This window comes from Ovis canadensis, chromosome 3 (genome assembly GCF_042477335.2).
Source record: "Ovis canadensis isolate MfBH-ARS-UI-01 breed Bighorn chromosome 3, ARS-UI_OviCan_v2, whole genome shotgun sequence".
Taxonomy (NCBI): Eukaryota; Metazoa; Chordata; class Mammalia; order Artiodactyla; family Bovidae; genus Ovis; species Ovis canadensis.
In genome coordinates this window covers 155,608,717-155,634,858 of record NC_091247.1, presented here as the reverse complement: position 1 = coordinate 155,634,858, position 26,142 = coordinate 155,608,717, and the positions used below count along the sequence as shown (strand labels likewise).

At 37.2% G+C, this 26,142-nt stretch overlaps 1 protein-coding gene across 7 annotated transcripts in view; it reads left to right on the top strand.

Moving 5' to 3' along the window:
• RAB3IP (RAB3A interacting protein) overlaps positions 1 to 26,142 on the top strand; it is a 66,636-nt gene that overhangs the window by 24,063 nt on the left and 16,431 nt on the right. For all 7 annotated transcript variants that reach the window (XR_011255940.1, XM_069584678.1, XM_069584680.1 and 4 more), the window contains 3 exons: positions 5,865 to 6,140; positions 6,978 to 7,236; positions 21,030 to 21,125. Coding sequence is in view for 6 of the 7 variants with exons in the window: in XM_069584678.1 (XP_069440779.1) it covers positions 5,890 to 6,140; positions 6,978 to 7,236; positions 21,030 to 21,125 (606 nt within the window). In the remaining variant the exon portion in view is untranslated. The remainder of the gene's footprint in view (positions 1 to 5,864; positions 6,141 to 6,977; positions 7,237 to 21,029; positions 21,126 to 26,142) is intronic.

The window sequence follows — 26,142 nt, the reverse complement described above, 5'->3', positions numbered from 1 at the left end:
TTTGATTGTCCATATACAGTTGTCCCTGAATACCACCCACAGGGCGTTGGTTTAAAGACTCACTCCCACCGCATATCAGAATTCCCGGGTGCTCAAGTCCCTTATATAAAATAACACGATATCAACATGTATCCTATGCACATCCTCCCATATACTTAAAATCATTGTTTATAATCCTATAATAACTAATACAGTATAAATTCTGTGTAAATAGTTGCCAGTGTGTGGCAAATTCAAGTTTATTTTTTGGAACTTTCTGGAATCTTTATTCTGAATTTTTTCTACCTGAGGATGTGGAATCCCTGGATATGGAGAGCTGACTGTATATCTTTGAAGGCCTGATTACAGATTACATGTAATTTTGAGAGTGTATAAATATTTTGTGAAAAAGTTGGCTTAAAGTTCAACATTCAGAAAACGAAGATCATGGCATCTGGTCCCATCACTTCATGGGAAATAGATGGGGAAGCAGTGGAAACAGTGTCAGACTTTATCTTTTTGGGCTCCAAAATCACTGTAGGTGGTGACTGCAGCCATGAAATTAAAAGACGCTTACTCCTTGGAAGAAAACTTATGACCAACCTAGATAACATATTGAAAAGCAGAGACATTACTTTGCCAACAAAGGTCCGTTTAGTCAAGGTTATGGTTTTTCCTGTGGTCATGTATGGATGTGAGAGTTGGACTGTGAAGAAAGCTGAGTGCTGAAGAATTGATGCTTTTGAACTGTGGTGTTGGAGAAGACTCTTGAAAGTCTCTTGGACTGCAAGGAGATCGAACCAGTCCATCCTAAAGGAGATCAGTTCTGGGTGTTCATTGGAAGGACTGTTGTTGAAGCTGAAACTCCAATATTTTGGCCACCTGATGTGGAGAGCTGACTCATTTGAAAGGATCCTGAAGTTGGGTAAGATAGAAGGCAGGAGGAGAAGGGGATGACAGAGGATGAGATGGTTGGATGGCATCACCGACTCAATGGACATGAGTTTAGGTAAACTCCGGGAGATGGTGATGGACAGGGAGGCCTGGCGTGCTACAGTTGATGGGGTCACAAAGAGTTGGGCACGACTGAGCTTCTGAACTGAACTGACTGAAATATTTTGTCAGTTCCCTTCCTTCCCAGCTTTACTGTGGCCTTGTTGTTCCCTACTTGTCTTATTTTTTTTTAACACTTTTTTATTAAGAATATGAGAGAGTAAAATTTTTCAGTTTAATAATTTTTTTTTTGTATTTTATTATGAAATTATGTGCTGTAGTAGTGCTTGTGTTTGGGATTTTTTCGAGTTTGGGGAAGGTGTTAGTCATGATTATCAAAGTACTGTTGTAATAAAGAAACAATTGAGAAGAGAGATTGAGGTGACGTAGAAGACCTTGATTTTCAGAATAACAAGTTCAGAATTTGTTCTTTAGACAGTGGGAAATCAATAAAATTTTATAAGATTTCTTTATATTTTTCAAGTGAAAAACTTGAGTGGTACACTTTTTCGTTTTCATGTAAGTTTTGTTATATAGTTGTGTATTTATGAAATATTTTTTACTTATGGAGAAACTGAAGCATGCATATTACTGTTAATGGCTGACTGATAACATATTTATTGAGTTGTACTCTGTGCCAGATGCATAGTACATTACTAAATACTTTATGTGGGTTTTCTTCCTCAATTCTCACTGCAGCCTAATGAAGGGAGTATTATTATCCTTATTCTCATCCCATTAGAGGGATATTTAAGGCTTCAATTCAGTTCAGTCACTCAGTTGTGTCACTCCGACTCTTTGCAACCCCATGAATCACAACACGCCAGGCCTCCCTGTCCATCACCATCTCCCGGAGTTCACTCAAACTCATGTCCATCGAGTCAGTGATGCCATGCAGGCATTTCATCCTCTGTCATCCCCTTCTCCTCCTGCCCCCAATCCCTCCCAGCATCAGAGTCTTTTCCAATGAGTCAACTCTTCGCATGAGGTAGCCAAAGTACTGGAGTTTCAGCTTTAGCATCATTCCTTCCAAAGAAATCCCAGAGCTGATCTCCTTTAGAATGGACTGGTTGGATCTCCCTGCAGTCCAAGGGCCTCCCAAGAGTCTTCTCCAACACCACAGTTCAAAAGCATCAATTCTTTGGCACTCAGCTTTCTTCACAGTCCAACTCTCACATCCATACATGACTACTGGAAAAACCATAGCTCTGACTAGACGGACCTTAGTTGGCAGAGTAATGTCTCTGCTTCTCAATATGCTGTCTAGGTTGGTCATAACTTTTCTTCCAAGGAGTAAGCTTTTAATTTCATGGCTGCAGTCACCATCTGCAGTGATTTTGAAGCCCAAAAAGATAAAAGTCTGACACTGCTTCCACTGTTTCCCCATCGATTTCCCATGAAGTGATGGGACCAGGTGCCATGATCTTCATTTTTTGAATGTTGAGCTTTAAGCCAACTTTTATCTCTCCTCTTTCACTTTCATCAAGAGGCTCTTTAGTTCCTCTTCACTTTCTGCCATAAGGGTGGTGTCATCTGCGTATCTGAGGTTATTGATATTTCTCCCAGCAGTCTTGATTCCAGCTTATTCTTCTTCCAGCCCAGCGTTTCTCATGATGTACTCTGCATATAAGTTAAATAAGCAGGATGACAATATTCAGCCTTGACATACTCCTTTTCCTATTTGGAACCAGTCTGTTCTTCCATGTCCAGTTCTGACTGTTGCTTCTTGACCTGCATACAGGATTCTCAAGAGGCAGGTCAGACGGTCTGGTATTCTCATCTCTTTCAGAATTTTCCACAGTTTATTGCGATCCACACAGTCAAAGGTTTTGGCATAGTCAATAAAGCAGAGATAGATGTTTTTCTGGAACTCTCTTCCTTTTTCCATGATCCATCAGATGTTGGCAATTTGATCTCTGGTTCCTCTGTCTTTTTAAAACCAGCTTGAACATCAGGAAGTTCACGGTTCACGTATTGCTGAAGCCTGGCTTGGAGAACTTTAAGCATTACTTTACTAGCATGTGAAATGAGTGCAATTGTGCGGTAGTTTGAGCATTCTTTGGCATTGCCTTTCTTTGGGATTGGAATGAAAACTGACCTTTTCGGGTCCTGCTGCCACTGCTGAGTTTTCCAAATTTGCTGGGATATTTAGTGCAGCACTTTCACAGCATCATCTTTGAGGCTTTGAAATAGCTCAACTGGAATTCCATCACCTCCACTAGCTTTGTTCGTAGTGATGCTTTCTAAGGCCCACTTGACTTCACATGCCAGGATGTCTGGCTGTAGGCGAGTGATCACACCGTCGTGATTATCTTGGTCATGAAGATCTTTTTTGTACAGTTCTTCTGTGTATTCTTGCCATCTCTTCTTAATATCTTCTGCTTCTGTTCAGTCTTTACCATTTCTGTCCTTTGTCGAGCCCATCTTTGCATGAAATATTCCCTTGGTATGTCTGATTTTTTTGAAGAGATCGCTAGTGTTTCCCATTCTGTTGTTTTCCTCTATTTCTTTGCATTGATTGCTGATGAAGGCTTTCTTATCGTTTCTTGCTATTCTTTGGAACTCTGCATTCAGATGCTTATGTCTTTCCTTTTCTCCTTTGCTTTTCACTTCTCTTCTTTTCACAGCTATTTGTAAGGCCTCCTCAGAGAGCCATTTTGCTTTTTTGCATTTCTTTTTCTTGGAGAAGGTCTTGATCCCTCTCTCCTGTACAATGTCACGAACCTCAGTCCATAGTTCATCAGGCGCTCTGTCTATCAGATCTCGTCCCTGAAATCTATTTCTCACTTCCGCTGTATAGTCATAAGGGATTTGATTTAGGTCATACCTGAATGGTTTAGTGGTTTTCCCTACTTTCGTCAATTTAAGTCTGAATTTGTCCATAAGGAGTTCATGTTCTGAGCCACAGTCAGCCCCTTGTCTTGTTTTTGCTGACTATATAGAGCTTCTCCATCTTTGGCTGCAAAGAATATAATCAGTCTGATTTCGCTGTTGACCGTCTGGTGATGTCCACATGTAGAATCTTCTCTTGTGTTGTTGGAAGAGGGTGTTTGCTATGACCAGTGCATTCTCTTGGCAAAATTCTATTAGCCTTTGCCCTGCTTCATTCTATATTCCAAGGCCAAATTTGCCTGTTACTCCAGGTGTTTCTTGACTTCCTACTTTTGCATTCTACTCCCTTACAATGAAAAGGACATCTTTTGTGGGTGTTAGTTCTAAAAGGTCTTGTAGGTCTTCATAGAACGGTTCAACTTCAGCTTCTTCAATGTTACTGGTTGGGGCATAGACTTGGATTCCTGTGATATTGAATGGTTTGCCTTGGAAATGAACAGAGATCATTCGTTTTTGAGATTGTATCCAAGTACTGCATTTCAGACTCTTTTGTTGACCATGATGGCTACTCCATTTCTTCTAAGGGATTCCTGGCCACAGTAGTAGATATAATGGTCATCTGAGTTAAATTCACCCAGTCCAGTCCATTTTAGTTCGCTGATTCCTAGAATGTTGATATTCACTCTTGCCATCTCCTGTTTGACCACTTCCAATTTGCCTTGATTCATGGACCTAACATTCCAGGTTCCTATGCAGTATTGCTCTTTACAGCATCAGACCTTGCTTCTATCACCAGTCACATCCACAGCTGGGTATTGTTGCTCTTTACAGCATCAGACCTTGCTTCTATCACCAGTTACATCCACAGCTGGGTATTGTTTTTTCTTTGGCTCCATCCCTTCATTCTTTCTGGAGTTATTTCTCCATTTGTCTCCAGCAGCATATTGGGGACCTGCTGACCTGGGGAGTTCCTCTTTCAGTATTGTATCATTTTGCCTTTTAATACTGTTCATGGAGTTCTCAAGGCAAGAATACTGAAGTGGTTTGCCATTCCCTTTCTCAGACTTCTGCACCATGACCTGCCCGTTGGGTGGCCCCACAGGGCATGGCTTAGTTTCATTGATTTTGACAAGGCTGTGGTCCTGGTGTGATTAGATTAACTAGTTTTCTGTGAGTGTGGTTTCAGTGTGTCTGCCCTCTGATGCCCTCTTGCAACACCTACCGTCTTACTTGGGTTTCTCTTATCTTGGATGAGGGGTATCTCCTCACCGCCGCCCCTCCTGACCTTGAACATGGAGTATCTCCTCTCGGCCCTGAGATTTAAGGCTTAGAGAAATGTAATGCGTTATCCTGGGCCTATTGGGAACATTATTAGGATAATCAGTGAACTTTGATTGGGGCCTGTTGTTTAGATGGTAATAGTGATTAGTGTTAATGACATCTTGATTTTGGTGATGTGTTACGTAGGATATAGACACTGAGATGTTAAGAGGTAATGCTTATCATGTGTAAAATCTATTCTCAAATGGTTCTAAAATGTTAACAGTTTCATAATGTGGGTGAAATATATATATATATATATATATATCTGCAACTTTTTGTAAATCTGAAATTATTTCAAAATAAAAGAAGAGAAAACACTGAGTCATCCAGTCACGTGTGGCTTTCTTTGAAGCGGAACAGAATAGTTCATTGAACCTCGTCTCTCTTACCGAGTGTGTGTATCTGTCTGTCTTTACTGCTGCTTCTTTTTCTAACCAAAGACACATATGATAGCAAAGTTAATATCAAGCAAATTTTTATTCATTCCTCATTGTTACTTATTAAATTACTTACTGTAACAGTGTTATCCATCACTTTCAAGTTTATTTTGAATCAGATCATTTTCCTTTTATAGTATTTATACTCTGAGGTCACTTATTAAATTTTAAATGACTATAGTTTTTTTCCTGTTTAATTTTATATTTTATAATGGATTGTTAAACACATTCTATAAATATACATCTTACTTTAATTTTAAATGTCAGTATCTCAAAATATTTTTCTGCTTTTTAATGTAGGTTGTTCTATGATGAGGCTTTTGCTATGGCTAATGACCCCTTGGAAGGCTTCCATGAAGTGAACCTTGCTTCACCTACTTCTCCAGACCTCCTTGCTGTGTATGAACCAGGAACTCAAGAGCAGACTACCTCACCTAGCGTCATCTACCGGCCACATCCTTCAGCTTTGTGCTCCACCCCTATCCAGGCTAATGCCTTAGATGTTTCTGACCTTCCTACACAACCTGTGTATTCCTCCCCAAGACGTTTAAATTGTGCGGAAATATCCAGTGGCAGGTAGGAGAGAATCAAGATGCTTGTTTTAGAGCATTGTATTAAACAAATGAATTTTGCTTGGTTAACTTATTTTAAGTTTTATTATTTTAGAAAATTTGAATAATATAAGGTTGTTTATGAAGAGTAATACATGTTAATGATTAAGAGCAGGGGTCACAGACTTTTTATGTAAAGGGCCAAATAGCAAATATTTTAGGCTTTGTGGGCTACACAGTCTCTGTTTTGACTGCTGGACATGACTACTAAGGTGTAAAAGTAGTCATAAAAATGAAGTCGCTCAGTCGTGTCCAACTCTTTGAAACCTTGTGGACTGTAGCCTGCCAGGCTCCTCCATCCATGGGATTTTCCAGGCAAGAATACTGGAGTGGGTTGCCATTTCCTTCTCCAAAAGTAGTCATAGGCAGTATGTAAATGGATAAGCGCCAGTAAAACTTTGTATGTGAACCTTGAATTTTGGATTTTATATAATTTTCTTGAGCCACAAAATATTACTATTTTGATTATTTTCAAGCATTTGAAAATGTAAAAATCAGTTTTGGCTTGTGGGCCTTCAGGGAACAGGTGGCAGGCTGGATTGATTCTGCATTTAGTTTGCAGACCCCTGTTCTAGAGTTTCACTATCGAATAGAACTTTCTGGCATGATGAAAATATTCTCTGTGGCTATGATGGCTATGATGGCTATGAAGGACTTGAAATGTTGTTGCTTTGGCTCTGGACATACTATTAATTAATAGTTCTGGTGGTGAACAAATTGGATAATGCAGTTATAGGCATGTGTGTTTATGCCAGTTAATACTTGAGCACTTGCTGATGTTTGTTTGAACTCTCCTTTACAGCGTCCATGGTACAGATCCAGCACCTTGTTCTACCTCTGGAGTCACAGCTGGGTTACTTAAACTAACTACAAGAAAGGACAACTGTAGTGCAGAGAGGGAGTTTTTACAGGGTGCTACTATAACAGAAGCTTGTGATGGCAGTGATGATATTTTTGGGTTGAGTACTGATAGTCTGTCCCGCTTACGAAGCCCATCTGTTTTGGAAGTTAGAGAAAAGGGCTATGAAAGATTAAAAGAAGAACTTGCAAAAGCTCAGAGGGTAAGCAAAAATATATTTTATTCTTCTATATGTTACATTGAAAATGAATATTTGTCCATGGGGGCAACTCAAGTGAAATTATAGTTCTACACTTTTCCTTTGCATATGCGCAGTCTCAGTTGCTGTTGGGCAGCATTTAGGAATCTGGGAATTGGTCTCAATAGTAAAGAAGCTCATCCAAGAATACGAACGGAAGAAAAGAGACTCTAATTCTTTTTCCCCCCTTTCCTTCTCTTGCATTTTCTGTAGTGCAGATTTGGGGAGCTACATTCTGTGTGTGGATTTTTTTCCTCTCTACACGTGGTTGATTTTGTGATTATTTACTTGAAGCCATTAGATCCAAGTCATTATATTTTGAGGAATAGTTTTAGTAATAATACTGTGCTATTCAGCTAAATTTGAATGTTTTCTGTATCTTAACTTGGAGATTTGTCTTTTTTCATAATTTGTTCTATTTCTCACTTGCTCATCTTTTACATTTCTGATATTCCCAAATTTGTGACTAAATTTCATTCTTTTTCTGTCTGTAATTAAACTTTAAAGGGACATTTGTAGCGCTAAGTATTTATACATTAGAGAAAAGGAAAAGTTTCAAATCAACAATCTAGTCTCCCACTTTAAGAAACTAGAAAAAGATGAGCAAAATAAAACCAGAAGCAAGCAGAAGGAAGAAAATAATAAAAAGCAGAAACAATGAAATTGGTAACATAAAAAGTAGAGAAAATGAACAAAACAAAGGCTGCTTCTTTAAAAAGATCAATAAAATTGACAAGCCTCTAACAAGACCAAAAAAAAAAAACAAGAATAGAAGACACAATAGCAAGAATGAAATAGGGGATATCACTACAGACCCTGCAGATGTTAAAAGTAGTAAAGAAATAATACAAGCAGCTCTATGTATATAGATTTCACACTAAGGTGAAATGGACCAATTCACATTTAGAAAGTTGAGAAGATAGGGAAATCATTCTATAACATAATTTCCACATATTATGACATTTTACAAATATATATTCCCATTTTCTCCCCCAACAGACTTGTTTCTCAGGAGTATAACACTGATTTTGGTATCCCTGGTGCCTAGCATAAGGTACAATGCCTGGTGTGTATATGTCTCTATAAATGCTTCAATGGATGGCTGATGGTTAAACAGCCATAAAGAGACATTAAAACATTTTGGTTGAATATATCAGAAAGAAAAATCAATATGATTTTAAACTTTTCCCTAAAGGTAGGGGGTGTGGTGAGACGTAGTTATATTTGGCCTATGTCATCTGGCTCAGACTCTTTTGTCTTAGCACAGAATATTAAGTGAAGTCACAATTTATATAGAAGTGAACTATTGGACATATATATCCATGTTTGAGAATACATTGTGGTTACTTATTCATCAGGATATATTGCTAATTTGTTAGCTCAGATTGAAAATTTGTTAGTTTGTTGTATTTAGAAGTACTGTTGACATGATTGAAATGATATGATGTGTGAATACATGCAAATGGTCAATTCTGTTATGAAGAATACAAGATAGTATTGATATTTAGAGCTTAAGACTTGTAAAGGACTGTTGAATATGAAAATATTTCCTGGATTATAGCAACATGTGAATCAAAATTATGTCAGTAGTCATTCTTTTTATTTTGATGATTAAGAGTGGTTAAACAGTTCCCATTTTTCCATCCTTTTACTTTTAATCTGTTTTTGTCTCCCTGTTTGAAGTGGGTTTTCTTATAGGCAGCATGCCATTAGATCTTTTTTTAATCCTTTCTAATAATCTCTGCCTTTTAATTGGTGTGCTTATGTTAGACTATTTACATTTAATGTGATATAGTTTGGTTTAAATCTGCCAATTTGTTTTCCGTTTGTCTCGTGTATTTCTTTCTCCCCTTTCCCTTTTATGCCTTTTGGATTAATTCTGTATATTTTGTGATTTCATCTTTGCTCTGTTGGCTTATCAGTTATATGTTTTTGCTAATTTCATGATTGCTTTAGGGTTTATTGTATGCATCTTTAATCAGTCTCTACTTTCTAGTGATATTATACTACTTCATATATAAGAACTTACAAAAATATATTTGATCCTTGGACAATGTGGATTCAGGGGTACTGACCCCTGTTGTTGAAAATCTGCATATGAATTTCCAGTCAGCCCTTTATATATATAGTTCCACACCCTTGGAGTCAATCAGTCATGGATTGTGTGGTACTGTAGTTTGTATTTATTGAAAAAATAATCCACATTTAAATGGACATGTGCAGTTCAAACCCGTGTTGTTCAGAGGTCAAGTGTACTTTTATTTCCCCCTTTCAGTTTTTATGCCATGATTACCATATATTTTACTTCTTCATATATTTTAAATTTCAGGATACATTTAGCTTATTTTTTCATTAAACAATTGGTTATTTTTATTTTATTTTTTTTCAAAGAAAAATAATCCTTTATTTCTGCAAAATAGTCTTAACCTCACCACACCATTCAACCATAAGAACTAAAAAGAATTAGCTAAACTAAACTAAAAAGAACTAAAAACTATTAGCATTAAACCATGGCATGTTTGGGAACGCATGTAAGAATTAAAAATTTTAAAATTTAAAAAAAAAAAAAGAATGATCAAATGAGAACCTACTGTATAGCAATGGTGGTATTATTTGTGCTAGGGACTGCCATGGTTTAATGCTAAACAACTGGTTATTTTTAAAGGGATTTAAAAACCCATATGCATGCTTTGCATGCTAAGTCACTTTAGTTGTGTCTGACTCTGTGACCCTACAGACTGTAGCCCACCAGGCTCGTCTGTCCATGAGATTCTCCAGGCAAGAATACTGGAGTGGGTTGCCATGCCCTCCTCCAGGGGATCTTCCCAACTCAGGGATTGAACCTGTGTCTCTTTTGTCTACCTGCATTTGCAGGCAAGCTAGTGCCACCTGGGAAGCCCGTTGAAATTGTCAGAATCCTTATATTTACCCATGTAGTTACCATTTATAGTGCTTTTCATTCCTTTATGTGGATCCAGAATTTCCATCTTATAACATTTTCCTTCTACTTGAAGGGCATCCTTTGAACATTTTTTGTTGTATGCTGCTGATAAATTTTTTTTAGCTATTGTGTATCTTGAAAGATCTTTTTTTCATCTTTGTTTTTGAAATGTATTTTCACCAGCTAAAGCATATCAGGTTGATAATTTTTTTCTACCAGTATCATTATTTTGAAGGTATTGTTCCATCTTGGTCTAGCTTGTACTGTTTCTCATGAGACGTCAACTGTTATCCTTACTTTTGTTTCTCTGTACAGTGATGTGATAGTTCTCTCTATCATTAGCTGCAAATGATTTGATTATGGTGTGCCTTGTTGTAGTCCTCTTCAGGTTTCTTGAGCTTGGAATTTGTTGATCTTCTTAAGTGCGTAGGTTGCTTGTTTTTTTCATAGAAATTGGGAAATTTGGCCATTACTTCTTCAAAGCATTTACATACCTCCTCTATCTCTCCTCTCCTTTGGGACACCGGTTACATGCACATTCAGTTCAGTTCAGTCGCTCAGTCTTGTCCGACTCTTTGAGTCCCCATGAATCGCAGCACGCCAGGCCTCCCTGTTCATCACCATCTCCCGGAGTTCACTCAGACTCACATCCATCGAGTCCGTGATGCCATCCAGCCATCTCATCCTCTGTCGTCCCCTTCTCCTCCTGCCCCCAATCCCTCCCAGCATCAGAGTCTTTTCCAATGAGTCAGCTCTTCGCATGAGGTGGCCAAAGTATTGGAGTTTCAGCTTCAGCATTAGTCCTTCCAATGAATACCCAGGACTAATCTCCTTTAGAATGGACTGGTTGGATCTCCCTGCAGTCCAAGGGACTCTCAAGAGTCTTCTCCAACACCACAGTTCAAAAGCATCAATTCTTCGGCGCTCAGCTTTCTTTACAGTCCAACTCTCACATCCATACATGACCACTGGAAAAACCATAGCCTTGACTAGACGGACCTCTGTTGACAAAGTAATGTCTCTGCTTTTGAACATGCTATCTGGGTTGGTCATAACTTTTCTTCCAAGGAGTAAGTGTCTTTTAGCTTCATGGCTGCAATCACCATCTGCAGTGATTTTGGAGCCCCCCAAAATAAAGTCTGACACAGTTTCCACTGTTTCCCCATCTATTTCCCATGAAGTGATGGGACCGGATGCCATGATCTTTGTTTTCTGAATGTTGAGCTTTAAGCCAACTTTTTCACTCTCCTCTTTCACTTTCATCAAGAGGCTTTTTAGTTCCTCTTCACTTTCTGCCATAAGGATAGTGTCATCTGCATATCTGAGGTTATTGGTATTTCTCCTGGCCGTCTAATTCCAGCTTGTACTTCTTCCAGCCCAGCATTTCTCATGATGTACTCTGCATATAAGTTAAATAAGCAGGGTGACAATATACATCCTTGACGTACTCCTTTTCCTATTTGGAACTAGTCTGTTGTTCTATGTCCAGTTCTAACTGTTGCTTCCTCACCTGCATACAGAGTTCTCAAGAGGCAGGTCAAGTGGTCTGGTATTCCCATCTCTCTCAGAATTTTCCACAGTTTATTGTGATCCACACAGTCAAAGGCTTTGGCATAGTCAATAAAGCAGAGATAGATGTTTTTCTGAAACTCTTTTGCTTTTTTGATGACCCAGAAGATGTTTGCAATTTGAACTCTGATTCCTCTGCCTTTTCTAAAACCAGCTTGAACATCTGCAAGTTCACGGTTCACGTACTGCTGAAGCCTGGCTTGGAGAATTTTGAGCATGACTTTACTAGCATGTGAGATGAGTGCAATTGTGTGTTAGTTTGAGCATTCTTTGGCATTGCCTTTCTTTGGGATTGGAATGAAAACTGACCTTTTCCAGTCCTGTGGCCACTGCTGAGTTTTCCAAATTTGCTGGGATATTTAGTACAGCACTTTAACAGCATCATCTTTCAGGATTTGAAACAGCTCAACTGGAATTCCATCACCTCCACTAGCTTTGTTCATAGTGATGCTTTCTAAGGCCCACTTCCCTTCACATTCCAGGATTTCTGGCTCTAGGTGAGTGATCACACCATCGTGATTGATTATCTGGGTCGTGAAGATCTTTTTTGTACAGTTCTTCCATATATTCTTGCCACCTCTTCTTAATATCTTCTGCTTCTGTTAGATGCATACCATTTCTGTCCTTTATGGAGCCCATCTTTGCATGAAATGTTCCCTTGGGATCTCTAATTTTCTTGAAGAGATCTCTAGTCTTTCCTATTCTGTTGTTTCCCTCTATTTCTTTGCATTGATCACTGAGGAAGGCTTTGTTATCTCTTCTTTCTATTCTTTGGAACTCTGCATTCAGATGCTTATATCTTTCCTTTCCTCCTTTGCTTTTCACTTCTCTTCTTTTCACAGCTATTTGTAGGCCTCCTCAGACAGCCATTTTGCTTTTTTGCATTTCTTTTCCATGGGGATGGTCTTGATCCCTATCTCGTGTACAATGTCACAAACCTCCGTCCATAGTTCATCAGGCACTCTGTCTATCAGATCTAGTCCCTGAAATCTATTTCTCACTTCCACTGTATAATCATAAGGGATTTGATTTATGTCATAACTGAATGATCTAGTGGTTTCCCCCACTTTTTTCAATTTAAGTCTGGATTTGGTAATTAGGAGTTCATGATCTGAGCCACAGTCAGCTACAGGTCTTGTTTTTGCTGACTGTATAGAGCTTCTCCATCTTTGGCTGCAAAGAATATAATCAATCTGATTTTGGTGTTGACCATCTGGTGATGTCCATGTGTAGAGTCTTCTCTTGTGTTGTTGGAAGAGGGTGTTTGCTATGACCAGTGCATTCTTTTTTGCAAAACTCTATTAGTCTTTGCCCTGCTTCATTCTGTATTCCAAGGCCAAATTTGCCTGTTCTCCAGGTGTTTCTTGACTTCCTACTTTTACATTCCAGTCCTCTATAATGAAAAGGACATCTTTTGTGGGTGTTAGTTCTAAAAGGTCTTGTAGGTCTTCATAGAACGGTTCAACTTCAGCTTCTTCAGCATTACTTGTTGGGGTGACACATACAGAATATATTAGTTAGCGGTGTGCTAGCTCCTTGTGTTTGGTCGCTCAGTCATGTCTGACTCTTTGCGACCCCATGAATTGCAGCACGCCAGGCCTTCCTGCTTCTTGTGAGGTACCCCTAGATTTTAGTGACTTGCCATGGTAGAAGTTCATTTGTATTCACTTAGCACTTTTAAGCAGATGTTCATAGTTCATAGGCAGTTCTTTGTGAAATAATTCAGGAATCTGTGTTTCTTCTATCTTGGATCTTTGTGATCTTTTAGGGTTTTATTATCTGTATCTAACCAGTGAGATGAAGGGTAAAGAAGAGTTGGAGAAAGTACGCCTGCTTCTAAAAAACTTGAACTTAGAAGTGATACACCTAACTTTTACTGATATTTCTTTGGTGTGAGCCAGTTTCATGCTGACACTTAAATGTGTGATGGACTGGGAAATGTAGTCATTGGTGGGGCAACAGCTTCCCAGCACAAACCTGTACTGTACATAGGGAGACCAAACGTGTGGTGATTGAGTTTCAAGCGCAGAGATGCACTTGAGATAGTGATGTAGTCCTTCACTTCTTGTGATGTAGGCCAGTCTTTTCTTCTGGGCTTCTAAGATCATTGCTGAAGAACAGCCCTTGATGGAATCCTGAGGCAGAAGTTGGGTTTTAGTACATGCTTTTTAAAATTTAGATTCCTGAGTCGACCCCAGATTCTGTTGAAAAAGAATTATTGTATTGAGGCTGGAGGATATGCATGTTCAATAAACTATCCTGTTGATTCTTTTCTTTTTTTCCTTTTCAGTTGAAGTATAGTTGATTCACAGTGTTTTTATTAGTTTCTGGTATACATATTCTTTCTTTGATTCTTATATTCTTTTGATTCTTCTATTCACTAAGGTGTGAGACCTACCGGTATAAGGTGTTACTTTCAACTTTTAATTATTCTTCCTTAAAAGAAAATGAAAATGACTTAGGAAATAAAATTCAGTGGAATATTATAGCTTGCAGTCAGAGAAAGTCATTCGAAACACATACTTCTACAAATCCATGTTTGGCATGGCCCTACTAACTGTACCAGGATTGTTTGTAAACATTTACTGTGTTCTTTAATGAAAAAACATTTCTTGAGTAACCAGTGTACTTAAAGGTTTATGAGGGCCTGTAGAGGGAAAAATAAATTAAGACTTTACTCGTAAAGATGTTTACTAGTTGGGGAAAAAAGATATATATATGTGGTAATGTTTCATTGATTCTGAATTGTACGTTTTCCTTCATTTTAACATCTGTGAAGTCAGTATGAGTTTTAAGATTGCTCCCAGCTAGGCAACAGTCATGGCAATTGTCATTGTCTGCTTATGCATGAACTTGCTTATAGCTGTTCATGTTGTTATTAAATCTGGAATTTATGCGAGTTTAGTGCTGTATTTGATACTGTGAATTACTGGGTTAAAAATCTTAAAAGGATCTCACTATGATATGACATCAAAACAAAGAGAAAGGTACAAAAGAGAATGACATATGATAAAAATTTGTGTCTCCATCAGTTTAAAAGACTTCTTCCTGTAAAGTATAAAACGAAAATTCTAACTGAAAAAAATAATACCTCATCAGATGATAGTTTCATTGCCAGAATTTTTTGCTCTTGATGTATAAAATTTTTATCTTAAGAATAGTGTTAAATTTGACAGCATATACTTAGAGTCCTGATTTTCTGTTTTAAATGTCTCTTAAGTTTCTTTTCTCTAATACTGCTACTCTAAGTTTGTGTCTTATCTGTTGCCTAAAATATTGCAGTAATTAACTGTTTTCCCTGTCTTAATTTTTTTTTTAATCTAGCACGTTGTTCAAGTTACTCTTTTGAATTGCAATCTGATTGTCACTATTATGTTTAAAATCCTTCAGTGACTTTCCATCGCCCTGGAGATGATATTCTCTTTTCTTTAAAGTTCTACTTTCTTAGCCAAGGTTTTTCAGGACTCACCATAAACCACATTTTCTGGCATTATCTAAGTATGGCATCCACCCTTCCCTGTCTTTAGCTACCATAGCTTACACTGTTTCAGTCTTTACATTTGGCAAGCTCCTACTTTTTCTAGTATGTGCATATCACTATGATAGTCCTTATCAGGACTTTTCCTTGTGAATCCGTTTAAATATTTGTTTCCTGTTTCTTTTTCCTTGTGAATCTGTTTAGGTATTTGCCACTGTTAGTAGGCTATGGCTTTGTGAAAAGCATGTAGCAGGCCTCCTTCCTTTTATCTTTCCAGACCCTTGATGAATACCTGATGAATTGTTAACACAAAATTAGTGTTTGTTGAAGGAGTTAATTTCATATAGCTGTATTATAGTACAAGGTACTGATAATGAAAAGTACAAGTGACCTTTTAAAAAGTATTCACATGAAATACAAACTTGGGTTCATACAGGTAGCTTGAGTTGGATCTAGAAGCATAAAGAGTCGAACGTTTATGGCAGTCCAGATGGGTGAGATCAAATTGGGAAACGAAACAGGAACAAATCAGAACAGTTTAACTCTAGTTTTAGAGTGTGGATCAAGTGTAATAACTCTGAGAAGGGAAAGTGAGCACATGTTGTAGAGGGTCTTTAGTATCAGGTGAGGTTTACTGTGGTAGATGGTAGGGAACGATTCAAGAATATGCCATTGTGAATGATATATGTATTGCTCTAAGGATTGGAAGCTTCTCAAAGAACAGTGCCTTACTTGGTTTTGGTATCCTGAAGGGTTACCATATAGTAGGAAATATTGAATGGATTGACTCAGTTTCATATATAATTATAAAATTGTGAAATTTTAGAGTTCAGAAGGACTTGGTATTAAATTTATGCATTTACAGATTTATAAACTCAGGGAGAATTGGGATCTTTAGGATGACTTCCTGTTTTCTCTTCAGTAACATAATGTCTTTTTTCTTATTTATTTAGATCTGCTTTTGTATTTTATATTTGAGAGTATTTTAAAGTTTTCATTTTGTGTTGTTGTCTTTAGCATTATGAAGTTTCTTTTATCTTCTTTAATGACTTCTGCCCTGTGTCTGATATCAGTATTGAGGTCTCTATTTTGTTTTTATTTGTCTTATATTTTTTAGTACACTTCTAACCAGCCTTTTATTTTTAACCTGTCTGAATTACTTATTTTAGGTGTATCTCTTGTATAGAGACTGGAGATGGATTTTGCTCTTTTAGCTAGTCTGAAAATAATTTTCTTTTAATAAGTGAGTTATACACATATATGTTTATTGAAAAAAAATGCTGTATTTAGGCTTGTTTCTGTCACATAGCTTTCAGATGTCTAATCTGTGTGTATATAGATCTTTTCACTATGTGTACTGTTTTCTTTGGGTTCTCTTCCTTTTTTTAATGTTTTCCTTTTTTGTATTTTGGAAGGTTTGATTTCTAGTCTAGTTGTTGTCTTTAATCAAAGAATTTCTCTTAGCCTTTCTTTAGATACTGACTTTGTTCCGTACTATAAGTAGCACTGTAAAATTTTCTAGTAACTGTTTCTTTGCTTTGCCTCTATCATTTAATTCTAGTTTAATTTCTATGGGGTTAAATATGTTCAGATTTATACTAATTGATTTATGAGCTTCAAATTGTATCCCTTTATTCCCAGTTAATATTTAAGAAGTTAGTGAATTTGATTTCTTTTTCCTATTCTGCTGGGGTTTTTTGTGTGTATTTTTACATTTCTAAGGCTTATAATATGTATGTAACTTTTCTCAACTTGCAGTTCAGTTCAGTCGCTCAGTCGTGTCTGACTCTTTGCGACCCCATGAATCGCAGCACGCCAGGCCTCCCTGTCCATCACCAACTCCCAGAGTTCAGTCAAACTCATGTCCATCGAGTTGGTGATGCCATTCAACCATCTCATCCTCTGTCGTCCCCTTCTCCTCCTGCCCCCAATCCCTCCCAGCATCAGGGTCTTTTCCAATGAGTCAACTCTTCACATGAGGTGGCCAAAGTACTGGAGTTTCAGCCTCAGCATTAGTCCTTCCAAAGAACACCCAGGGCTGATCTCCTCTAGAATGGACTGGTTCTCCAACACCAAAGTTCAAAAGCATCAATTCTTCGGCGCTCAGCTTTCTTCACAGTCCAACTCTCACATCCATACATGACTACTGGAAAAACCATAGCCTTGACTAGATGGACCTTTGTTGGCAAAGTAATGTCTCTGCTTTTGAATATGCTGTCTAGGTTGGTCATAACTTTCCTTCTAAGGAGTAAACATCTTTTAATTTCATGGCTGCAATCACCATCTGCAGCCAAATTCTCAACTTTATTCCCCTTTAAAAAAAACAGACTTTATAAAGATCAGTTTTAGGTTCATAGGAGAATTGAGAGGAACGTACAGAGCTGCCGTAAGTTCCCTTTCCTCACATATGCATAGCCACTCCCATTATGAACATCTTGCCCCAGAATGATACATTCATTAAAATTGGTAAACCTAAATTGACATGTGATTACCCCCCATTTACATTAGTGTTTACATTAGGATTCACTTTTGGTGTTGTACTTTCTGTGGGTTTTGACTAAAATATAATGATGTATATCTGTCATTATAGTATATGAATAGTTTCACTGTCCTAAAAATCCTCTGTGGTGATAGTGTATTCATTAAGTCATGCCTGACTCTTGCAACCCCATGGACTGTAGCCTGTCAGGTTATTCTGTCCGTGGGGTTCTCCAGGCAAGAATACTGGAGTGGGTTGCCATTTCCTTCTCCAGGTAATCTTCCCAACCCAGGAATCAAACCCAGGTCTCCTGCATTGCAGAAATCCTCTATGTTCTACCTATTCATCCCTCCCTACTTCTTAGTCCCTGGCAGCCCACTGATCTTTTATCATCTCCATAGTTTTCCCTTTTTCAGAATGTCATATAGTTGGAATCATATAGCATGCAGCCTTTTAAGACTAGATTCTTTTATTTAGTCATGCACTTCTTTTCCTCCATATCTTTTCATGGCTTGATAGCTCATTTCCATTTAATGCTGAGTAATGGTTTGTTGTTTGGATATACCACAGTTTAATTATTCATCCACTTAACTGAAGCATATTTAGTTGCTTCCAAGTTTGGCAGTTATGAATGTATACACATCTGTGTGCAGGCTTTTGTGTGGATATGTTTTCAGTTCCTCTGGCTAATACCAAAGAGTATGATTACTGGATCATGTGGTAAGAATATGTTTGGTTTTGCAAAAAAAAAATTGCTGAAAGTCTTCCAAAGTGGCTGCACCATTTTATATTCCCACAAGCAGTGTATGAGAATTCCTGTTGTCCCCCATCCTTGTCAGTATATATTGTTGCAGTTCTGCTTTTTGGTCATTCTAATAGTTTATGGTGGAATCATGTTGTTGCTGTAGTTGGCGTTTCCCTGATGACATATAATATGGAACATCTTTTTATGTGCTCATTTGACATCTCTATAACTTTGGCAAGGTGTCTTTTCAGATCCTTTGCACACTTTTTAATCAAATTGTTTTCTTACTGTTGAGTTTTAAGATTTCTTTGTATATTTTGGTTAACAGTCCTTTATCAGATGTCTTCTGCAAATATTTTCTCCCAGTCTGTGTCTTGTCTTTTCATTTTTGTGTATCCTCATCTTTTATTTGTAGTTCTACAGTTAAATACATTTGTTACTCATTCCCTGTCCTTAATGTTAAAGCTTCTCCTTTTTTTGGCTTGATTGTATGAAACTCATTCACTGCTTGATTAGTCTGGAAAGCTCATGGGAGATATAGTTTCTAAAGTGTGACAAGTTTGTAACTTTTAATCTCTGGTCTAACATTTGAAGGATACTTTGACTGGATATAAAATTCTCAACTCACATTTTTTTCCCTTGAGTATCTTAAAAATGTGACTCCATTGTTAGCATAAAATGCTGTTGAAATTTGATACCTATCTGATTTTCTTTACCTTGTAGCTGACTTGGCTTTCTATTTAACTTTTTTATAATGGTAACTTCACGTATCTTTTTTTTTTCTCTTTCATGTTTAAATGAATTGGATTTTCCAAGAGTTTGTGCCCCCACATCAGGCACTTCAACCCCTGGGATCTGCAGTGGAGAGATAAGCCCCAAAGCATTTGGCTTTGAAAATCATTGGGACTTATGTCCAGGAGACCCAAAAGCTCTAGGGAACTGAGATTCCAATCTGAAAGACTCACATGCAGACTCACCCTGAGACCCAGCACAAAAGCAACAGTTTGAAAATTACCTAGACCATAAGTGAGGGAGATTCACTTGTAATCTTAAAACCTCCACCAGAGGGCTGGGGGGATATTGGGACTCTGTGGGAATGGAAGTGCTTTCACTTCTGGTGCTCCCTTCCACATAACTGCTGATCTGTGGTCTAGGCACTGTATCCACATTTTCTCAGGGTCTAAGATTTGTGGAGATTCCCTTTTACTTAGTTTTGTTGAAGATGTAGTCATTGGGGTCTTCTGATATCCCAGTTGGTATATTTGGTTTTTAGGAGTTGTTGTTCAGTCACCAAGTCATGTCTAACTCTTCATGACCCCATGGACTGCAGCACACCAGGCTTCCCTGTCCTTCACCATCTCTTGGAGTTTGCCCAAGTTCATGTGTATTGAATCGGTGATGCCATCCCACCATCTCATCCTCTGTTGCCTCCTTCTTCTGTTTCAGTCTTTCCAGCATCAGGGTCTTTGCCAATGAGTTAGCTGTTCGCATCAGGTGACCAAAGTATTAGAATTTCAGTTTCAGCACCAGTCCTTCCAAAGAGTATTCAGGGTTTCTTTCCCTTAAGGTTAACTGTGCAAGGGACTTTCAAGAGTCTTCTCCAGTACCACAGTTCTAAAGCATCAATTCTTTGGTGCTCTGCCTTCTTTATGGTCCAGCTTTCACATCTGTACATGCCTACTGGAAAGACCATAGCCTTGACTATAGGAACCTTTGTTGGCAAAGTGATGTCTTTGCTTTTTAACACACTGTGTAGGTTTGTTATAGCTTTCATGCCAAGAAGCAATCATCTTCTAACTTCGTGACTGCAGTCACCATCTGCAGTGATTTTAGGAGTTGTTGGAGAATTCAAAAACTGTGCTGCCACCACAATTACATACAGCACAACTTTGAAAGATAAATTTACATATAAAATTTTTTTAATTGCATATTTTGACATCTTAATAAAGAAACTTTTTTAGCATCTATTTATTACCTGTTGAGGAGTTATGCATAATACAGGATTTTTGTCATTAACATTCTTCTTGATTTTAAATGTAATATACATTGCTTGCCTCTGGTTGCAGTGTTAAATGGGTATAATCTCCGAATGGACATTTTAGATTAATTGCAGTATGGTACATGAAATTATCTATAGGTCAACAATTGTTATGGTAAACATGAAACAACTTCACTAAACATTTCTTGAAACGAACCTGTGTTAAGTGAAGAAATTCCTTGCTTGATGGAAACAAATATGTTCAGAGCAAAGTTAAGGAAAAAACATGAGGTTCTTTAATTGTTTATTTTCACAGGTAATGAATAATTATACTTAATCTTTGGATATTTTATGAAAATTTAATATGTGAGTTGGAATTATTTGTAATTTTAGATTTGCCTGGTTGTTTCCACATAGCAAGTGCTAAATAAAAACTTCCAGTGTGAAATTTGTAGGAGGGGGCAGTATTAATATTTTATAATTTTATTAGTAAAGATTATATAGTCTTCTGAGTCTAACATCAAACTTTGGAAATTAAAAAAAAATAAAATGATCAATTTCTCATAGGAACTGAAGTTAAAAGATGAAGAGTGTGAGAGGCTTTCTAAAGTGCGAGATCAACTTGGACAGGAGTTGGAGGAACTCACAGCTAGTCTATTTGAGGTTGGTCTATTTATGTCTTGGTCAAGAGCAACGTCTTAATTTTTATATATTGATAGAATTATTTTTTGAGGGAATCTTGAAAAAGATATGCTTAGCTTCATGCATATTTGTAAGTCCTCTAAAAAAATATTCAAGAAATATAGAGGCTACAACTTAAAATGATGTAAAAAACTATGGGCTACTAGAATCGGGTGGTTTAAAAATGTGAATGAAAAGAGAGGAAGTAAATTTTAATTTTGATTTTACCAACTATTTAGGGGCTGCTTTCAAGTAACTTTATATGATTCCATAACACAGATGGAAAACCTTTGAGGTAGTTTTCTGAAAGGGGGTAATTTGAGGAACATTATGTCCAGCCTGCCACAGGATCAGAATGTCTACCCAATTCAAGCCGTGTTTCTCAGTAGGGGTGCCATTGACACTATAGGACATTAGCATCCTTGCTGTATTAATCAGGGTTTTCCAGGAAACAGAACCAATAGGATGCATGTCTGTACATACATATATCTATATACGTGTAGAAAGAGGCTTATGTAAGGAGGTTGGCAAGTCCAAAACCTGGACGATGAGTTGGTAGACTAGAGACCCTGGAGAGACTGTGGTGTAGTTCCAGTCTCAGTCCAGAGAACCAGGAGAGCTGATCATGTGGTTCTAGTTTATAGTTCAAAGGCTGTTAGGCTTGAGACCCAGGAAGAGCTGGTGTTTCAACTTGAGTCTGAAAACAGAAAGAATTCTCTTTTACTTTTGGGGGATGAGCCTTTTTGTTCTAACAGGCCTTCAGCGGATTGGATGAGCAGCACCCACATTGTGGAAAGCAATCTGCTTTACTCACTTTACCAATTCACATATTAGCTCATCCAGAAGCATCTTCACAGAAACATCCAGAACGTCTGCCTTAAATGCCTGGGTACCTGGGGCCCAGTCAGGTTGCCACACAGAATTAACTATCACACTTGACGTTGTTCCCAGTAATCTAGTAATACTCCCTCATCATTTTGACAACTTTCAAGTACCCCTGTGGGGGGTGGGGAGAGGATATCATTTTCTAGCTTAAGAACCACTCCCTAGCGCATTTCCTTTAGGTTATAAGACCTTTGGCCTCAGAGGTTCCTTATCACACACACTGATGTGTTACTAGAGTGGCTAGTGTCGTCATCACTCTACCATATTTTCTTTTTTCCTCTGAAAATTTGTTCTTAAAATTTTTAATGTAAAAATGGATTTTAGGGGAAAAGTTTCTTCACCTTTGTTATTTTTGTATATGCAGAATCTTTTTTAGTTTTAGATATGCATATTTGCTTCCATAGTTGTAATCCTCATATATTTTGTACTTTAAATAACATCTTTTCATGTTACTATATAGTCAGTGTAATGAAAATCATAATCTATCCAGTGTATATTCCACAGTTTTTATTGTTGTAAGTAATATTGCAGAGGATATTTTCAGAAGCGTGGGCTTTCCATGCCCCGCTCTGCTCACACCCCTTTGCTCTCTCACCTGTCTTTTTTGGGGTGATTTTCTTTCATGAATGTTTAAAAACTAACTTTTTTTTTGTTCAGTTAGCTAGTTATCAGAGATAATAGGACTTTAAATTTAAGCTTAGAAATAGTGGGAAATTGAAGATCTGGAGGGCTTCCTTGGTGACTCAGACCGCAAAGAATCCGCCTGCATTTCCAGAGACCCGACTTTGATCCCTTGGTCAGAAAGATTCTCTGGAGAAGGGAATGGCAACCCACTCCAGTATTCTTGCCTGGGAAATCCCGTGGACAGAGAAGCCTGGTGGGCTATAGTCCATGGGGTCTCAGTCGGACGTGACTGAGCTACTAACATACAAAGATCTGGAACAGGAGTTATGTAATGTTACATTTTTATATGTAGAAGGAGTGTACAGAAACATAAGGCATTTCTTTCAGTAATGTCTGGCTAGAAGAAAATTTTACAATATAGTGTTAGTAGATAAGAAAGCAAATACATTATGCTGCTTATGTTAATGTTGGTTTCCTGCCAGCCTGCCCTTAATTTTAGCCCCCACTTAGTTCCCCCCAGCTGCATGTACATGTCATTTTGTTAGATGAAGTAGGAGAACAAACAGAAACTTTTCCCTGTCTCTAGCAGGATGTGAAGTACCAGAAGTGCAGTTTGTGCAATGAATGAAAAAGTTATCTAAAAAGCATAATTTTGGGGTCCCTAATTTATCTCTGACTGAACAGTGACTAATAACCTTAACTGTGTGTACTTTCTGGGAAAGAAATTACACTGATTAAAGATGATTTCAGTAATGAAGAAAATTGTATTCAAACCAACTGCTTACTGAGTTTAGAAAAAAAGTAGAGAAAATTTTTCTGTGGTCTCGGTTGTGCCTTCATGATCTCAGTTTACCATTGTTTTATGAAAAAATGTTTTTGCTTACATTTTATGTATATGTGTAAATAGTTTTTTTTTTTAAGAATTGAAGATTATTCTGAATAAACTCAATTTATATAATTTTGGTAAGCTTGTAAACTCAGATTAGGAATTTATATATGATGAATGATCTTGAATATAATTATACTTTTGTATTTAGCAAAAAATACAAGATTATAAAGTTGTATATGTATGTGTATATATATATTTTTTCTTATAGTATTATGGATTTTCAGGTAATGCAAAATATAAAGTGAAATCGGTTAAAAGAATGCTTTACAAAGTAGTCTACATTTAACATGGAAAAAAAGATATGTAGTCTTAAGGTTTTTTCAGCCAATTTTAGTAAATGTCTATGATATGCTTAGTTTGTCTCAACAATGCTGTAAGCACATATAGTACAAATTATTTTGTCTGTGAAGAAAATCATAAGTAGAGTTAAGAAGAATGCTGGGACTCAAAGTCATGACCTTGATCCTGCTTTTAAGTATGGTGAAAGCCATAAATGGCACTTCCTTTTCTTTCAAGCCACAGAGACAAATTTGAGCGTGAACCCTCATGATGAAGATATTAAGAATTCCCTATGCACGAGTCACTGTTCTAGACATATGTACTTAAATTATGAACATATACTAACACACATCATAATGTTACATACATACACAACACAAAAGTTTTAAAAAAGTGAAATAAAAATACTTAAATTTTTTGTAATATAGAAGTATTCTCATTAAAATACATTGTATATATGTATATTTATTTCATGAGAGCATTGTGATTGAATATGTTATCTTGTTTTTGAAACCTTGTTTTAAATTTATGATCCAGATGATAGTGATTGTGAAGTCGCTCAGTCGTGTCCGACTCTCTGCAACCCTTTGGACTATAGCCTGCCAGGCTCCTCTGTCCATGGGATTTTCCAGGCAAGAGTACTGGAGTGGGTTGCCGTTTCCTTCTCCAATGATGATATGGTCTGAATTCCATTTTTAAAATTTAGATTTAATGTTATTGATAACTCACAGGTACACTCATCTGAAAGGAACAAGTACATCTTTTCCTGTAATAAGTCATGATAATGAATTTTCAGTCCCATTGCTAGTTATGTGAAAGTTTTTCCGTAACATTCTCTAGCGAATTTTTGTCTTTAATGCCAATGAATTGTTTTTTAAAACTAATCAGAAGATGGTGAATAAACATTATTTTTTAAAAAGAAAAAAAAAAGATCAACTAAATTTGAATCACTGCTAACCAGAGAGGAAAAAAATTCTGTGTTTGTAAATATATGGACATGAATGTTTGTATAGATCACAGGTGTGCAAACTATAGCCTGCAGACCAAAACTGGCCTATATCTACTTTTGTGCAGCCTAACGAGCTGAGGTTGGTTTTTACATTTTCAAATGGTAAGAGGAGGAAAAAGAATCAAAAGAGGAATATTTTGTGACATGAAAACTCTATGAAACTCATATTTCAGTGCCCATGGATTTTTATTGGAATGGCTATATTCATTGATTGTTTTATTGTCTGTGGCTGCCTTCACACTATAGCAGCAGAGCTGAGTAGTTACACAACAGACCATATGGCTTAGAAGCCTGAACTACTTACTATCTGGCCTTTCTAGAAAGTTTACTGACTTTCCTGTGCAGATGATACTTAAGTAATTTTTCAGTTTCAGAATGACAGTAATAGAAAAGTTTTCAAGCTCATATGTCTTTTGATGTCTTTTGTCAATTTTTAAAATCCTATGAATTATCATTTTAGATACTCCTCTTGCCTCATTCTAGCTCTTTTTTCTTTCCTTTCTGGACTCCAGTTACATTTATTTTATACCTTTCCAGTATATCCCTATATCTCTAAGGGGACAAATCACCCCAAGTTTCAGCTCACTTTCCTCAGTTTACTTCTTCTGGATCTTGGTCCTCTGATTCTTCACTATTTTGTTGCTCTCTAATGCCTTCAAAAACGTTTTTAAAACATTTGTGCAGCTTTTAAAAACTGTTCTCTGTAGGATGTTTGTTCTGAGTTGCATGGTCCGCCATTAATGAAAGCAGAATCCAATTCTAAACATTAAACAAATATTCTCTCCATAGCACATATTACTTCTGGATTCATAGTTAAAATGTCACTTATTGTGAAGGATCAGATTAGATATACTTATTATTTGGGAACTACTTGTCAAGTAGTATTTTAATGACAGTCACTTGTTAAAATTCAGCACTTATTCAGCATATCTGAAATACTTGTTATTTTTAAAAGAAAAATGCTTATCTCATTATTAAATTTGATAGCTCCTACAGGCTTTGACACAAGATACCCAGCATAATGGTGCATGGAATATTCTCACAGTTAATCTCATTTAATTATAAGCATTCATAGTGAAGCTTTTCTTATTTAAAACAATATCTGTAAATTTATTATAATACAAGGGCACATACAAGGTGTAATGTCATTACATACTCTTAAGAGCAAATGAACAAATGGGAGTGCCACCGTGGAACTGTGGCGTGGAGAACTTCCACTCTCCCCTGAACAGCCGACAGACCTCGTGAGGGTTCGCTTGTCAAATTGTTAAACATCTTTGAAGCTGATTTCCTTCCTTCTGCCTTCCATCACT